At 40.5% G+C, this 17,322-nt stretch overlaps 2 protein-coding genes and 1 pseudogene across 6 annotated transcripts in view; 1 reads left to right on the top strand and 2 right to left on the bottom strand.

Moving 5' to 3' along the window:
• The first annotated feature begins 860 nt into the window (after positions 1-860).
• Positions 861-17,322, top strand: part of SRSF12 (serine and arginine rich splicing factor 12) — an 18,893-nt gene continuing 2,431 nt past the window's right edge. Inside the window, exons 1-4 of one of the 5 annotated variants that reach the window (XM_073893629.1) lie at positions 861-1,061; positions 11,914-12,020; positions 13,326-13,427; positions 13,578-13,719. In XM_073893629.1, the coding sequence (XP_073749730.1) occupies positions 997-1,061; positions 11,914-12,020; positions 13,326-13,427; positions 13,578-13,719 (416 nt within the window). In that variant the 5' untranslated portion in view covers positions 861-996. Of the gene's footprint in view, positions 1,062-1,095; positions 1,500-11,913; positions 12,021-12,349; positions 12,490-13,303; positions 13,428-13,513; positions 13,720-17,322 lie in introns of those variants that run through there. The other 4 variants (XM_073893630.1, XM_073893632.1, XM_073893631.1 and 1 more) reach the window with 4 other exon arrangements.
• Positions 3,612-8,869, bottom strand: LOC112816130 (magnesium transporter NIPA2 pseudogene; annotated as a pseudogene).
• Positions 12,331-17,322, bottom strand: part of PNRC1 (proline rich nuclear receptor coactivator 1) — a 24,962-nt gene continuing 19,970 nt past the window's right edge. Inside the window, exon 4 of the transcript XR_012378497.1 lies at positions 12,331-12,446. The gene's annotated coding sequence lies outside the window, so the exon portion shown is untranslated. The remainder of the gene's footprint in view (positions 12,447-17,322) is intronic.

Here is a 17,322-nt window from a genome sequence, read left to right as displayed (position 1 = left end):
TCTCTACAGTGTAAGCTCTGAGAGTTGGGACTTGGCCTGTAGTGTTCACTGCCATATCCCACACCTAGCACAGTTCCTGGTGCATAGTAGACACTCAATAAACATCTAAATGAATGTACCCAAAGCTTTTGAATAGTATGCCCTAAGGGAATAATGGATGAAGAATCAAAACACAGACAAACAAAACCCGAATCCTCACAGTTTGAAATCTTATTAGGATCAGGCCTAAAGGGACAGGAGTGGGAACAATTGCTAAGGACTTGGACTGAGGATGCAGGGACGAAGGTCCCGGTGGCCATCCAGCTGTTCAGCAGTTAAACTCAGTCTTCATCCCCACTCACTCCGACGACGCCCGTCATCCCCCCTCCGGATCCTTTAACCCCCAACTCAGCTTCAGCTCCTAGGACCCGTCTGGCCTCCACCGTCCAGACACACTCGGACCCCAGCCGCCCCGTCCCTCGATCCCTCGGACTCCAGCCTCCAGGCCCGCCCCTTCCCCGGATCCCCGAGGACCCCGGCACCGCCCCGTCCCCAGATCTCCTCGGAACCCGGGGACCCTCCGCACCGCCCCGTCCCGGATCCTCTCTTGCGCCGCCCCCTTCTTCTCAGATCCCCTCGATCTGCGAGACGCAGCTCGGTCCTCTCGCCGGATCTCTTCGGACCCTGGGACTCCCGCACAACCCCCTTCCCGGATCCCCGCGGACCCGGCACCGCCCCCTCCTCGGATCCCCTGCATCTTCCGGACCCCGCGCCGCCCTCTCCCTGTATCCCCCTCGGCTAGGGCCCCGCCCCCACACGGTCCGCACGGACAGGCTCGCGCCGCGCAGCGTCCCCCCCCCCCCGCCCCCGCGCCCGCCTCTGCGGCTGCGCGCTCGCGGGGCCGAGGCCGAGGGGAGGGGGTCGCGCCAGGGGCTGGCTGAGCTGCTGTGGCGGCAGCGGGAAACGGAGCGAGCCCGACGGCCGCGGGCAGGCCCGGAGGCAACTGAGGAAGCGGTCATGTCGCGCTACACGAGGCCCCCCAACACCTCCCTGTTCGTCCGGAACGTCGCGGACGCCACCAGGTGAGCGGCGGCGGCCGCCGCAGGTTGGCGCGCGGGGGAAGGGCGGGGTAACGGCAGCATCGCAGAGCCCGGTTGCGGCCCGGCGGCTGTGCCCGGCGCCTCCCCGCCGGCCCGGCCCGGGCCTTCAGCGGAGGCGCCCTTCCCGGGGGCGGTGCGAGCACTCGGGCTACTCGGGGCAGGGACGGGACTGGCTCCTCCGCCCTCCCGGCCCGCGTTCCGTCCGGGCGCAGCGCACACCCGCGGCAGGGCCCGGCGCCCAAGGGATCGGTCACCCATCCGCTGCTCGAGCACCGGCGGCGCGCAGGCTGCCGCTTTCCCGGTAGCCAAGGGCCCTCCCTGCCCCTGGCCGAGAGTGTTTTCGCTTGGCCCCTTTGTCGCCGGGCCCCGATAAAGCTGCGCGTCCTCCGTCCTAGATGAAGAATTGGGGATGGTGAGAAGGTATAAAATAATGCGTACCTTGGGCCTTATAATTTCGGTTCCCTCAGTCTGGTCTACTTACAGAGGATGCCGGTGACATTTTATTTGTTACACAATGCAAAGGATGGCTTCAGTGAATGAGATTTCAGTGTTTCTCTATAAAGTTCGGAATTCAGTATAAACACCCATGATAACGGTTTGGATAGACTTCCCTGGTCAAGTGTGATGCTCTCAGTCTACACAGTCTCCTCCCCGCCTTGAGAATTTTTTGTCTACATAGTGCTTAAACATAACTATTAAGGAATGACTACTTCATAAAGCACTTTCTCCCCTAATAGACACCAGAGGGAATGACTGAGTGGGACAGGGACATTAAGAGACGTTTCCATTTCACTGGGTTTCCTTAATTTACTCCCCGCTCAGCCTTCTTAGGTATGCAGTATTATCTTTATTGTACATAGGGAAAAGCTGAAGCTCAGAGTTTTAATGATTTACCTGGGGCTTCATGGCTACAAATATATTGGAGCCCTTGACTCCAGAGCCATATGGAGTAGTCATAATTTACCTTAGAGGAGTGAATTTTAAATATTTTTTAATTTGATCCCTACTATTATGTATGTCACAGCTATAGACTGTGAGTTATTATACCTTAATTAACATCTAAAAGATGCCTGTGTTTATATTTCTCCTCTCAACCTGTTTATCAATACATTACATAGAAAACAAGCAAAATTTATAATTTGGACAGGGTAAAAAAAAATTCCCACAATTAAACAGACCACTTGAATGCTAAATAAGCATCAAGCCTCCCCAGTGTGTCGTGGAAAAAAAAAAGAGGTTTCCAATTCTGATGGCCACCAGCCGGGGTAATATGAATGTGTGAAGTTGTCAGGTTTTAAGGCAAAATAGGATGGTGTGGACTTGTCGGGTCATAAGGCACAATAGGATGGTGTGGGCTGTAGCAAACAGAAGGGAATAGGTGCCATCTAAAGGGGACAGCAGCTGGTACTACTAGCTCCAGCTAATAACTACCATGTAGACATTTGGACTTGTTGCCACATCATCCTAATTTTCTAAAGAAGTCAGAAAACTGTGTATGTGTAAACTCTGTTTCAAAATGTTGGCGTTTATTAAGTTGAATCATACGAGATTCCCATGTTTGTTGATTTAAAAGCTATAAAATATTGGCAGTTTTGTATTTCAGCACACCTTAAAAATTTTTTAAACATTGTGCTGGCCAAATAAAACACATCAGCGGGTGACACATGATCTCTGATCTAGATAATCCACCATGAGTAACGAAGACTGAACACTGAGATTTGTTGATTTTCTTTTAATTTTTCACCACTTTTTAGCATTGCCCCTGGGGGCAATCACCTAGGTTTGTGTTAATGGAATAGTAACCACTAACATTTGTTGAGTATTCACTGTGTGCTATTCACTGTACTAAATACTTTGTGTATATTGTCTTATTAAATTTTGACAATAACCCTATAATGTATATTCTTCATTAATCTCATTTTACAGATTAGAAACTGAGGCTTAGAGAATTTTTTTTTTTTTAAGAATTTATTTATTTGAGAGAGACAGAGAGAGAGCATGAGCTGGGAGGAGAGGGAGAAGCAGGGAGCACTGAGTAGGGAGCCCAACTCGGGACTTGATCCCACGACCCTGGGATCATGACCTGAACTGAAGGCAGATGCTTAACCGACTTGAGCCACCCAGGTGCCCCTAGAAATTAAGTATCTTAGCTAAAATTACACAGCTGCTGAGTAGTTTTGTGAATGTAGAATCATTACATGTAACCTATATCAAAATCTTTTGGGGGGCTCCTGGGGGGGCTCATTTAGTTAAGTGTCAGCCTTCGGCTCAGGTCATGATCCTGGGGTCCTGGGATCAAGTCCCCCATCGGGCTCCCTGCTCAGTGGGGAGCCTGCTTCTCCCTCTGCCTTCAGCTCTCCCTGCTTGTGCTCTTTCCCTGTGTGCACGCTCTCTGTCAAATAAATAAATAAAATCTTTAAAAAATAAAACAAAAGCTTTTTTTGTATGAGATGGCATGCAGTATAACTAGCAATATGGCAACTAGACACATTTTTTAAATTTATTTTTTAATTTTTATTTTATTTTTTTAAGATTTTATTTATTTATTTGACAGAGAGAGACAGCAAGAGAGGGAACACAAGCAGGGGGAGTGGGAGAGGGAGAAGCAGGCTTAACGACTGAGCCACCCAGGTGCCCCGCAACTAGACACATTTTAAATTAGCTTTAACATTTAGTATGCTTATAAAGAAAATCACCGGGATAAATGTTAAAACAAACGGCATAAAATTATCTATATGGTGTGATTTCAATTATATTAATATATGAAGAAAGGAAAAACTATAGAAAATGAGCCTGGAAAGAAATCCATTTGAGTGGTTTTCTTTTTCCTGTTTTCCTGTTTTCAAATTTTATTTAAAAATGTTAGTTTTATAACAAAGCCAAACTTCATTTAAAATGTTTCTTTGCAGTAGCCATTTTAATATATGCCATAAAGCACAAGACATTAAAAGATATTATGGCTTAGCATAAAATTTGTTAGGAATGAAACTGAGTACAAGAACCAAAGAAAGATTTAAAAATTTTTAAAAGGACGCCTAGCTGGTTCAGTGGGTGGAACGTGCAACTCTTGATCACGGGGTTGTAGGCCTGAGCCCCACGTTGGTTATAGAGATTACTTAAAAAAATAAATACAATCTTTAAAAAAAAAAACATTTTATGATATATGTTTTTCTTTTTTTTTTCTTTTCACTGGTGAAGCAAAATCTGGATCAGGAAGAATACTTTAATATCTTTGCTTTTTTACCATGTAGAAGAGTAATTTTTTTAAATGTCAGATACAGTTTTCTAATGGAACAAAGTAATGTCCAAATCCCAAATATAACATTCCCATTTTGATGCATAATATCATGTCGGGTTGGGGAACAGCCATCAGATACCTTCTTTTGGACATAGCATTTTTTGGTTATAGTGTATGTAAGGATATTGATATTGATGGTATAGAAAAAGCATTAAACAGAATTCAGCAAGATTCATGAGAAAAAGTGTCAGCAAATTACAAATAGAAGGGAACTTCCCTAGTCCAATAAATGGCATGTATGAAAAGCCTATAGCTGACAAGATACTTAATAGTAAAAACTGAATGCTTTCCCCCTAAGATCAGAACAAGCCAGGGGCATCTGGTGGCTTAATTGGTTAAGCGTCCAACACTTGATTTCAGCTCAGGTCATGATCTCGGGGTCGTGAGGTCCCTGTGTTGGGCTCTGAACTCGTGTGGCATTGCCTTGAGATTTTCTCCCTCTGCCACTTCCCCCGCTTGCTCTCTTTTTCTCTTTCTCTAAAAACTAAATAAATCTAGGGGCGCCTGGGTGGCTTAGTCGTTAAGCATCTGCCTTTGGCTCAGGTCGTGATCCTAGGGTCCTGGGATTGAGCCCCATGTTGGGCTCCCTGCTCCGTGGGAAGCCTGCTTCTCTCTCTCCTGCTCCCCCTGCTTGTGTTCCCTCTCTCGCTGTGTCTCTCTCTGTCAAATAAATAAATAAAATCTTTAAAAAAAAATAAAATAACTAAATAAATCTTAAAAAAAAAATAAGCCAATGATGCCCACTCACACAACCTCAATTTATCATTTTGTTGCAGGTCCTAACCAGTGTAACAAGGCAAGAAAAATAAATAAAAGATATAAAAACTGTAAAAGGTAAAGCAAAACTTGCCCCTATTCTTAGGTGACTTGTGTACATAAAAGTACAGTAACTAATGAGTTTTAGTAAGTTATTAAGATACAAGATGAACTTATGAAAAGTCTATATATTAACAGCAAACAGTTGAAAATAATGAAATTTTTAAAACAATTATTGCCTTAGTATCAAAAAACAGACTTAGGAATAAGTTTAAGAACAACAACAAAAAAAGTAATAAAAATCTACAATATAGTGCCCCAAGAGAAATTAAAGAAGACTACATAAAACTACAATACAGTGCCAAGAGAAATTAAGACAACATAAATTGATAGACATACCATGTTCTTGGATTGGAAGACAAAATATTAACTTATCAGTTTTCTCCCAAATTGATTATATTATAGATTCAAGGCATCCCTGATCAAAGGCTGTTTAAAAATTAGAAACTGCCTGGCTCAAAAGAGTGTGCGACTCTTGATCTTGGGGTGCTGAGTTCGAGCCCCACACTGGGTATAGAGATTAGTAAAAAAATAAACTTTTGAAAAACAAAAAAATTGACAAGTTAATTCTTTTTTTTAATAGATTAACCTTTTAATTACATTTTTCTTAAAAAGCTGTGAGATTTCCATTTCTTCGGGAGATATTTTCACCACTGTGTTGTTCAATTCCACAGGTTAAGTTTTCTTCATTATTATTAAGAACTTCATACATGGTAGAGAGATTGCCATTCATTGCTTTTTCATCTTTTCGAAAAGACACAGGAGGAGACTTGCTAGACTAAAGCTGACGTCTTTAAAGGAATGCAACAAGAATATTGCCACAATGATTGTAAAGAAGCCACTCAAAGTACCAATGACATCATCAACAGGCATATCTTGCCACTCCTTAAAAAGAATAGCTGAACAAGTTAAAACTGATGTTGTAAAGAATACATAATATATTGGAGTCACAATGGAAGTATTGAATATATCCAGGGCCCTGTTCAGGTAATTAATCTGTGTGCTCACACAGACTATAAGGCTCAGCAGCAGAATCCAGGCCAGGGGATGTCGCAGCACAGGCTTTCCAGCAAACAGCTTTTTGATAGCAATGCCCAGGCCCTTAACACAGGAGATGGAAAATGCTCCAATTACAGAGCAGATTGTTATGTACACAAGAATGTTTGTCCATGGTGAGGTCCCACCACGAAGATGAGTATCAATGACACAGTGACCACAAGTGTTGCAAAGACCACAAAACCTGGATCTCCCAGCTTGTGGGACATTTCATTTAAAGTCTCAATTTTCTCTTCTTTGGGAGCATGAATGACCATAACTGTAGATCCTAGAATACTTAGCAAACATACAATTTTCCCATGAAGATTAAGTCTTTCATTTAGGAAGTATGAAGAAAGAATGGCACTTACTAGTACGCTGAGAGCTCCTAACGGAGTCACTAGGGTGGCTGGTGCAAAGGCATATGCAGCAAAGTTGGCTACCTCACCTGCTCCCATTGATAGCAATCCAGCCCACCACAACCATTCTTTAAGATGTGCATGGCCACCTTGACCTGCTCTCATGGAGCCTTTCCTGGCAAGTCGCAGAAGACCTTTTTTTTTTCAAAATGAAACTCCCGCCAATGAAAATGCTGGAGCTCATAGCCAATCCCAGACCAATGTAAAAGTCATATTTTCCATGCCCCTGGATCATTTCATTTATTACTAAAGAAGTTCTTGTGAGTCACATTGATCACAAAACAGAGAAACCACTGGTGCTGGAGTCAGGATTATGCAATCTTCAAATATGTAAGTTTAATATGGTCTCTCTTATGAAAAAAGTCTGGAAGCAGTTAGAGATGACTTATTCACTTTCATTTCCTTGTAAATACTCTTTATTCTCATTTAAAGTTTTAAACCCTGGCAGAGTAGCTCCGGCCCCAGTTGGAGGCCGGCCATGCGGCTTCCCCTCCACTATCTGGCGCTGGTCACCTCTGCTTACACGTCCACACAGGCTGCACGGGCCGCCGCCTCTTGAGCTCGCACGGCCAGCGCCTTCGTCGCCGTACAGAAGGTGAGAGCACCCAGGGCTGCAGCCGTGAGCGCCGCCTCCTCACGGGGGAGCGCCGAGGAGAACCTGCCCCAGACAACCTGCGACCCCTGCTGCAGCCGGGACCAAGGGCCATCGCCGAAAAGGACAAGTTAATTCTAAAATATATTGATATACAAAGGATCTAGAATACTCAAAATGATCTAGAAAAAGATCACTGAAGGTGGAAGACTTACACTACCTGACATAAGACTTACTAAAAATATATAGTAATGAAGACAGTGTGATATTGGCCTAAGTATAGACAAATCAATAAAACAGAATAGAATCCATAAATAATCCACACTTACAGAGTCAAATGATTTTTGACAAAGGTACCAAAGCAGTCCAGGGGAGGAAGGAAAAATCTTTTCAACAAATGGTGCTGCAACAACTGGATTCTTCATACTGGGGAAAAAATGAACCACGGCCTCCACCTCACATGATAATTTGAGCTGGATCATCATTTGAAATGGAAAAGATAACAATATTAAGCTTTTAGAAGAAAACATAGTATATCTTCATGACCTGGGGATAGGCAAAGATTTCTTATGGACAAAGAAAGCAATGACCATAAAAGAAAAAAGAATACGGATAAATTAGATTTCTCTAAAATTAAAATTTCTGTTCACTAAAAAAATACCATTAAGAAAGTACAATAGGCAAGCTACAGATGAGAGAAGATATTTACAAAACATATACATTGGGGCGCCTGGGGGGCTCGGTTAAGCATCTGCCTTCGGTTCAGGTCCCGATCCCAGGGTCCTGGGATCGAGCCCCGCATCGGGCTCCCTGCTCGGTGGGGAGACTGCTTGCTTCTCCCTCTCTGCTGCTCCCCCCTGCTTGTGCTCTCCCTCTCTCTCTGAAATAAATAAAATCTTTGAAAAAAATGGGCAAAAAACTCCAGCAGACACTTCACAAGGAAAAGTAGCACATGAAAAAGTGTTCAACATCATTTGTCATTTGGGAAGTGCAAATTAAAACCATCGTGAGATTCTACTTAATACCCGCTTGAATGGCTACAATTAAAAAAAATGACAAGTTTTTTGATAAGCACCAAGTGCTTACAAAGATCGGCACAACTGGAACTCATACATTGTTGGTGGGAGTATAAAATGGTACAACCACTTTGCAGAACTGTTTGGCAGTTTCATAAAAATTACATATATACACATCCTATTTAACTCAGAAATAACTGCTGGTAGGTATTAACAGGAAAGTATTGGCCCATACACATGAAAAGATGTTGTATCTAATTGGTTGTTAGGTAAATTAAAATTAAACAACAATAAGATACCCATTCACTTTTCATCCATCAGGATAAGAATTAAAAATGTTAATGAGGAAGTGGAGCGGTAGGAATTCTTATGCAAATGTTGAGTATAAGTTGATTTGGTCACTTTGGAGAATGTGTAGTGAAGCTGAAGATAAGCATACTCTCCAATTCACCAATTGCATTGTGATACATGCCAGGCATCTCACAGAGCTCCCCAAAGCACATGTATTATAATGTATGCTGCAGCACAATTTGCAATTAAAAAAAAAAGGCAGCATCTTAGATGTTTATCCACAGAAAGATGGACGAGTAAATTGTGGTTTATTAATAATACCAATACAGTTAAACTGAGTGAACTAGAACTACATAGAGAAATCACAAGGGAGGAGAAGGCAAGGAGCAAAATTATACAAATTGTCTGATACTATTTATATGAAATTTGATATATAAACATTTAAGTATGGATATAGTCATTTGCATAAAAGTAGAATTATGGAGGGATGCCTGGCTAGGTCAGTAGAGCCTGTGACTCTTGATCTTAGGGTTGTGAGTTCAAGCTCCATGTTGTGTATAGAGATTACTTAAAAAATAAAATGTTAAACAAAAATACAAAGTTACGCAGAGGAATGATGAACACCGATGATTGTTTCTAAGGTAGAAGAATATAAATGTAAACGTCTCATTTTAAAAAAAACAATTACTGAAAATGATGACAAGTGTTGAGATACAATAAATGCCGTTGGTGGGTACATAGGTGTTTGTTTTATGCTCTATTTTCTGAATGTCAAAATAGATGACACCAAAAATACAAAAATGAGAACAAAACAATAGCTAACAGGTGTAGGAGTGGTGACAGTGAAAGGGAACCAGCTCTTTTGAGAAGTTTGGTTCCTTCAGACTCCTGTCATCCTTGGCTTCTGGGATTCCAGTCCTCCATGACACACATTGCTCCAGCCTCCTTTTGTACTATCTAGGATCCTTTCCTTATCAGCCACTCATATTTGTTGATGGGATTGTCTCAGAAAATATTCACTTAAATTCTAGCTTTGCTGCTGGCTCTGTGTACCTCTGGGCAAGGTAATTTCTCTTATTCTCAGTCTCCTTGACTATTAAATGGGTAACAGTAATATCAAATGGTACTCTATTTTGAGTGCCTACTTTGTGCCAAACAACTACGCTAGGTACACTGGTGAAGACAGCCATTTTAAAAGTGATCCTCAACACTGATTCTCAGAATTGCCTGTGAAACCCTTAAAAAAATTAAACCTAACGGGGGCCCACCATGGGAGGGACTAATTGGGTCCAGGGTTAATGCATCAAGCTGGAATACCTTTTCTATAACATTTCCTTCACAAATGATTCCAGTATTCAGGAATGGTTGAGAATCATTACTCTCTTGCCCATGTTCCGTGGTAGCAGGAATTGTTTTCCTTGTTCTCCATCACATCCCTAGAGTTTGCCCATAGTAGGTGCTCAGTAAGTATTTGTTGAATGAATAAATGAAAGAAAAAGACATTGTCACTACCCTCTAAAGATAATAGTTTCAGGGAATGCGGACAATTAAATATTTTATAGTAAGTATTAAATAAAAATAATAAAAATATAAATTATGTTATGTCAATTGCACTGCCTTGTATATAGTGGACATTTAATCATAGTTGAATTCATATCTGTAGCTTAATTTTTTTTTAAGATTATTTTCAGAGAGAGCACAAGCAGGGGGAGTGGCAGGCAGAAGAAGAAGCAGGCTCCCAGCTGAGCAAGGAGCCCGATGCAGGACTCGATCCCAGGACCCTGAGATCATGACCTGACCCGAAGGCAGATGCTTAACCGACTGAGCCACCCAGGTGTCCCTCACATCTCTAGCTTTAATCACTGACTTCTAGTCTGGAGAAGAAAATAAAATTAATTTGTATAATCACAATTTTTAGTTGTTTACAGGACTCTTTTTTTTTTTTAAGATTTTATTTTTTAAGTAATCTCTATACCCAACGTAGGGTTTGAACTTGGAACCTAGAGATCAAGAGTCATATGCTCTGCCTGCTGAGCCAGCCAGGTGCCCCTGTCTATAGAACTGTTATGGATGTTCTACCATCACCTCAAATGCGGCTTTTCTCTCGCCTCCCTCTTCAACTTTTCTTTTCCAGCTGTCTAATTTTTGTCACTGCTACCATGTTTCTTCCATTTGCCCAAGCTAGCAGCTTTGCAGTCATCTTTGAGTCTTCTTTCTGCACAATATGTTTTGAAGTACTCTTACTTCTTCTGAGCCATGTTTTGTGCTCATAACTTGGTGTTGAACCTCTAAGATCTCCATGAGGCAGTAGGGCATAGTGGTTAAGAACATAGACCCAACCTTCGGCTCGGGTCATGATCCCAGGGTCCTGGGATTGAGCCCCGCATCGGGCTCCCTGCTTGGTGGGAAGCCTGCTTCTCCCTCTCCCATTCCCCCTGCTTGTGTTCCTGCTCTCGCTATCTCTCTCTCTGTCAAATAAATAAATAAAATCTTTAAAAAAAAAAAAAAAAAAACATAGACTAGTGTCAGGTTGTGGGAGTTTGATTCTAGTTCTGTCATTTGCTGGCTTGGTGACCTTAGGTGAATTCATCTGTCTCTGCCCTCATCTGTAAACAACCATAGGGTTGTTGTGAGAATTAAGCGGTCTTAAGGTGAGCAGTGGCTCGATTATAAATGCACTATAATTGTCAGCTATAAAAGCTAAGTATTTTGTCTCTTGAGTTAGATTGTTGCTCCATGAAGACAAATATGCTAAATATTCCTTTCGTACCCCCTCTTTACTACCCTATGATATATAGGAGGTTTAAAAATATTTGTCAAATTTAAGAATACAGTAGTTATTTTGCTTTATGTTTAAAAGTAAAACATCCATTTTTCTTTAAAGCCTGAGAAATAATTTTAGGACTTCTTTAGAATCTAATTCTTGCGATCTGAAAACAAAATGAACATAAACATGAAATTACAGTGAGGTAAATGAATGTGTTCTTAATGAAATAGGGTTAATAGAACTCTTTATTATTGACAATTGAAATATGGTGTAATAGAAATAACTTCCAAAGATGGATAATAACTTTCCTGGGTCATTGTTTCCCCAATCTGATTAAGCATAACAGCCACCTGGAGTGCTTATAAAAATACAGATTTCCAGCCCCTAATCCAGATCTTTTGAGTCAGAACCGCCAAAAGTGAGGCCTGAGGATTTTTCTTTTTTCTTCCTTTCTAATCCCTGGGTGATTCTTACGACAATTTTAGATAATACTAGTCTAGATAATATACTTTCTTTTGAAGGTTTCAACTGGATTTCCATAGGCAAAATATTTTAATCCAGATATTCATATTTCTTTGCCTTATTTCTAAAACACTTCAGGCCTGAGGACTTGCGCCGTGAGTTTGGTCGATATGGCCCTATAGTAGACGTTTACATTCCACTTGACTTCTACACCCGCCGCCCAAGAGGATTTGCTTATGTTCAATATCCTTTGTTTTACTGTGTGCATGTGAATGTACTGTATACGTGTGCAGATACGCATGTGTATTTAGGAGCATATGTTATATGAGATTAATATTGCCTAATTGTGTTTATTTCTTTATCTCAGAAAATCTAAAGCAGTCCACAGTAGCTGGCAAGCGCCCCCCAGTTTGAACCAACCTGTTAGCTAGAATCCAAGCATAAACCGAGCAGGCGAGAAAAAAGGCACCTAAAGTTCAAGCATCAAGGAGTAAAGAGGGAGGGTGGACACAGATATAAAGACCTGGAAGAGGGGAAGTCTTTATCAAGCAAAAGACAAAGCCAACACCAGGTTGAGACTTCGGCTTTCCTACATTTATTCAGAGTTCCAGAGTCAAAGCCAAGTCTGATTTTGTTGGTTCTTCGTCTCTTATAAAGTCCATCTTGCAAGCCTTAAAGAGTAAAGGTCAAGGTTCAAGATCAAGTGACATTGAGGTAATTGCCAAAGTCTCATTTTGTATTGCATTTCTTGAGCTTTTTCTGTTTTCTATTTAAAAAAAATTTAACCAGTGAACAACCTCCTGAAAGATAGCTATTTAGTCATTTTATATAGTTTATTTCCATTTTAGTTAGGTTTAGTATATAATTTATGTAGATAAGGAAGTTTAGTGGGATATTACAAACCAGTATATGTTAATTCCAGATGTTCACAAATTGCTTTTGTGTTTTTTTTATAATTATATCCCAAGCAGTAAGAACATAAAAGTATTTTAAAGTAGTAGGTTCAGAAGTAAATATCATTTTTAAAGGTATAATGTTTTAGGTGACATGTGTTTGTGCAGTTTTGTTTGTAATAAGTAATTTCTCCTAAATGTCATAATTAAAACACTTTTTAGTGAAAGAGTAATTGTAATTTCAGAATAAAGGATTTTGCATGCTGATTTTTTTCCATGAAAAACCTGAAAGAAGGGAGTGAGTCCTGTACAGTTTAATTATTAATACTAGCCAGGGTTGGACTTACTTTTTCCTCATAACCTGTTTCACATTATATATGCATACTGCAGCTACTCTAATGTGTATATTAAAAGTATAGTTACACGTTTGTTTCTGTTCTTACTTTTAGATAGATTCTTCTCAATCATAAGGGGGCATTTGTTTTCATAATAAAAGTGAAATTCTTTCGGATTATATATATATGTATATAGGAGATGTAAGTTTAATACTTGGAGTTGTTTTTCCTATTAATTTCATGTCACGTGTAAATAATTCTTTAAAAATAACATTTTTACTTGATATCTGACGTTCAAAGTATCCTTAACAGCTAGTCATATTTGAAGATGTTCGTGATGCTGAAGATGCTCTTTATAACCTCAATAGAAAATGGGTATGTGGCCGTCAAATTGAAATACAGTTTGCACAAGGTGATCGAAAAAGTAAGTGCGACTAAACATTAGATCTTATTTATTCAGCAGAATGAGTTTTAGCTATGACAGATTTTTCTTATTTCAAATTCTTTCAGAAAATACTACTACTAAAGTACCTGTTACTGAGGTTTTCAGGTAATAAATTATTTCATATTCTAGCACCAGGCCAAATGAAATCAAAAGAACGTCACCCTTGTTCTCCAAGTGATCATAGGAGATCAAGAAGCCCCAGCCAAAGGAGAACTCGAAGTAGAAGTTCTTCATGGGGAAGAAATAGGAGACGGTCTGATAGCCTTAAAGAGTAAGTACAAAATACAAGAGGATTGAAAACTTAATTTTCGGGCGCCTGGGTGGCTCAGTTGGTTAAGCGACTGCCTTCGGCTCAGGTCATGATCCTGGAGTCCCAGGATCGAGTCCCACATCGGGCTCCCTGCTCGGCGGGGAGTCTGCTTCTCCCTCTGACCCTCTTCCCTCTCGTGCTCTCTATCTCTCATTCTCTCTCTCTCAAATAAATAAATAAAATCTTTTAAAAAAAAAAGAAAAAAAAAAACTTAATTTTCTACTTTTTCTGGAAGACATTTTAAAGAGTGTTCAGAAACAGGCCACAAGAATAATCTTATTCAATATACATAAAGATCAACTTTTGTTAGAAAAATATGCTCTTAGGGTGCCTGGGTGGCTCAGTCAGTTAAGCATCTTACTCTTGATTTTGGCTCAGGTCACGATCTCAGGTTTGTGAGATCGAGCCCTGCATCCGTCTCCATGCATCCAGCTCCATGCTGAGTGTGGAGTGTGCTTAAGATTCTCTCTCTCCCACTTCCCCTTCTTCCCTGCCCCCCCTCCTTAAAAAAAAAAAAAGATATGCTCTTCTCTATTTGAAATGTATTGTTACTTAACTTGGGTTTATTGGATACCTTCCAGTGTTTTTAATTCATGGCAGATTTTAACTTTAAACCTTTTTAATAGAAAAATAATATGGGCTGAAGAAAAAAACAAATTTTAAAATGTGTACTTGACAAATAAAATGAGGAATTTTATTTTATTTTTAAAGATTTTACGTATTTATTTGACAGAGAGAGAGCAAGCACACAAGCAGGTAGAGCGGCAGAGAGAGGGAGAAGCAGACTCCCCACCTAGCAGGGAGCCCGATGCGGGGCTGGATCCCAGGACCCTGGGATCACGACCTGAGCCGAAGGCAGACGTTTAACGGACTAAGCCACCCAGGCACCCCAAGGAATTTTAAATAAATAAAATTTTCCTAACTGAACTCAGTAATTAAGAATCTTAAGTTCTGGGGCACCTGGGTGGCTCAGTCATTAAGCGTCTGCCTTCGGCTCAGGTCATGATCTCAGGGTCCTGGGATCGAGCTCCACATCGGGCTCCCTGCTCCGTGGGGAGCCTGCTTCTCCCTCTCCCACTCCCCTTGCTTGTGTTCCCTCTCTCACTGTGTCTCTCTCTCTGTCAATAAATAAATAAATAAATAAAATCTTTAAAAAAAAAAAGAATCTTAAGTTCTGATGATTAAAAACTCATAAGAAATAGAATCACTTGTGAAAGGAGGTTGAACCTAAAATTAATGTAAATCAATATATTTATAAAAGGTAAGTTATTTTCAAAGATAAATTCTAAGTATGGTATTATAAGAAGACATGAAAATAAAAAGTTTTTCGGAAAAAGATATTTGCGGTTTATCTATTTTGTTAGCCAGGAGTTTCTGTTACAATAATAGTAAATCACAATGGGAATTACTTGGTGAAGCTATTTAAATAATAACTGAAATTGTATTAGCATACCTAAATTCTTAAGTAATTGTATTTACCTTGAGTTTTAATGCTATAATTTTTTCATAGACATGTAGAATTTAAAGGTAAATTCTGTCCTTGCAGCGCCTGGGTGGCTCAGTCGGTTAAGTATCTGCCTTGAGCTCACTTCATGGTCCCAGGGTCCTGGGATTGAGCCCCACATTGGGCTCCCTGCTCTGCAGGAAGCCTGCTGCTGCTTCTCCTTCTCCTCCTGCTCCTGCTCTCTCTCTTTCACTCTCTCTCTAATAAGTAAAATCTTTTTTAAAAAAAGAAAAAAAGTAAATTATGTTCTTAAAGATCAGCACTGGGGCTCCTGGCTGGCTCAGTTGGTGGAACATGTCATTCTTGATCTTGGGGTCATGAATTCGAGTCCCATGTTAGGTGTAGAGTTTACTTAAAAAAAAAAACGACAAAACAGCATTCACACTAATATTCTCTTTCTGTGAGTAATATGCTTAGCTGGGGAGGGGCGCCTGGATGGCTCAGATGGTTAAGCATCTGCCTTCGGCTCGGGTCATGGTCCCAGGGTCGAGCCCTACATCGGGCTCCCTGCTCATTGGGAAGCCTGCTTCTCCCTCTCCCACTCCCCCTGCTTGTGTTCTCTCTCTCGCTGTGTCTCTCTCTGTCAAATAAATAAATAAAATCTTAAAAATACACTTAGCTGGGGAAAAACAAAAAATGTCTGTCAATTGTCCCAAATCACCATTGGAGTATCAGGAATATAATGAACCACATCTTGTAAGACAGTAATACTGTTTTGCTTTCTGCTCATTATAAGATCATTGCTTAACCTCCCTGACCTCAGTTTTTTCATTTGTAAAATTGTATTATAAAGAATACAGATCTTGGGGCGCCTGGGTGGCTCAGTTGGTTAAGCGACTGCCTTTGGCTCAGGTCATGATCCTGGAGTCCTGGGATCAAGTCCCGCATCGGGCTCCCTGCTCAGCGGGGAGTCTGCTTCTCCCTCTGACCCTCATGCTCTCTCTATATATATATCTCATTCTCTCTCTCAAATAAATAAAATCTTTAAAATAAATAAATAAATAAATAAATAAAATCTTCAAAAAAAAAGAATACAGATCTTACCTAGCTCTCGTTATATTCATAAGGATCAGATTTTGTGTCTGCATATGTGTATGTGTATATATGTAAATGAAGCAGAATTTGTATAAGCCTAACAAAACGATAAGTAAATACAGTATATGTGGTATTACCTTAGACTAAAAAGAGGTCTCTTATTTTGTTTTTAGTGGATATGGATTAAAAAACAAACTAGTGTTGCTATCCACTGGATTATGATGAGCTCTTTGAGGAGCAAGGACTTTTGTCTTATTCATGCTTATATCCCCAGCACTTAGCAATAGTCCTAGCTTATGTTAGTTATTCCATAAATTTTTGTTGAATTCATACTTCAATGAATGTATATATATATTCCTGAAAAATTGCTCCTCAGCTGCCTTTAGCCCAAATACAGCATCTCCGCCCTCTTTTCTTTTTCTATGTTAGATTTTTTTCTGAAGGATAATTTTCCCATTTGGCTTTCTACAACAGGAATGAAATTTAATAATTTCTTTCTTTTTTTCTTTAAGAGAGGGAGAGAGAAGGTGGGGAGGAGCAGAGGGAGAGAATCTTAAGCGGGCTCCACATTCATTATGGAGCCCGATGTGGGGCTCAGTCTTACCACCCTGAGATCCTGACCTGAGCCGAAATCAAGAGTCAGATGCTTAAACGACTGAGCCACCCAGGTGCCCTGAAATTTAATAATTTCTAAAAGCCTGTGCTCTTATTCCAGAATATATTTATACTGTCCAGTGTTCTTTATTCCTTCCTATAATTCCACACTTCTGAGATTCTTTTAGCCTAAAAAATTTTTAGTATTTCTTACAGTACAGGTCTGCTGGCAATGAATTCTTTCAGCTTTTGTTTATCTGAAAAAAATCTTCATTTTATATTCACTTCTGAAGGATTTTTTTGCTGGGGATAGAATTCTGTGTTGGCAGGGACTTTTTTTGTATTTACGTAGGTACATATGTAAGCAATCTCTACACCCAATATGGGGCTTGAACTCATGACGCTGAGATCAAGAGTTGTATGCTCTACTG

The sequence above is a fragment of the Callorhinus ursinus genome, unplaced genomic scaffold, assembly GCF_003265705.2.
Source record: "Callorhinus ursinus isolate GAN/ISIS: 27379988/994484 unplaced genomic scaffold, GSC_fseal_2.0 scaffold6, whole genome shotgun sequence".
Lineage (NCBI taxonomy): Eukaryota > Metazoa > Chordata > Mammalia > Carnivora > Otariidae > Callorhinus > Callorhinus ursinus.
Note: the sequence above shows the minus strand (reverse complement) of the source record. Positions and strands in the feature narration are given on the sequence as shown.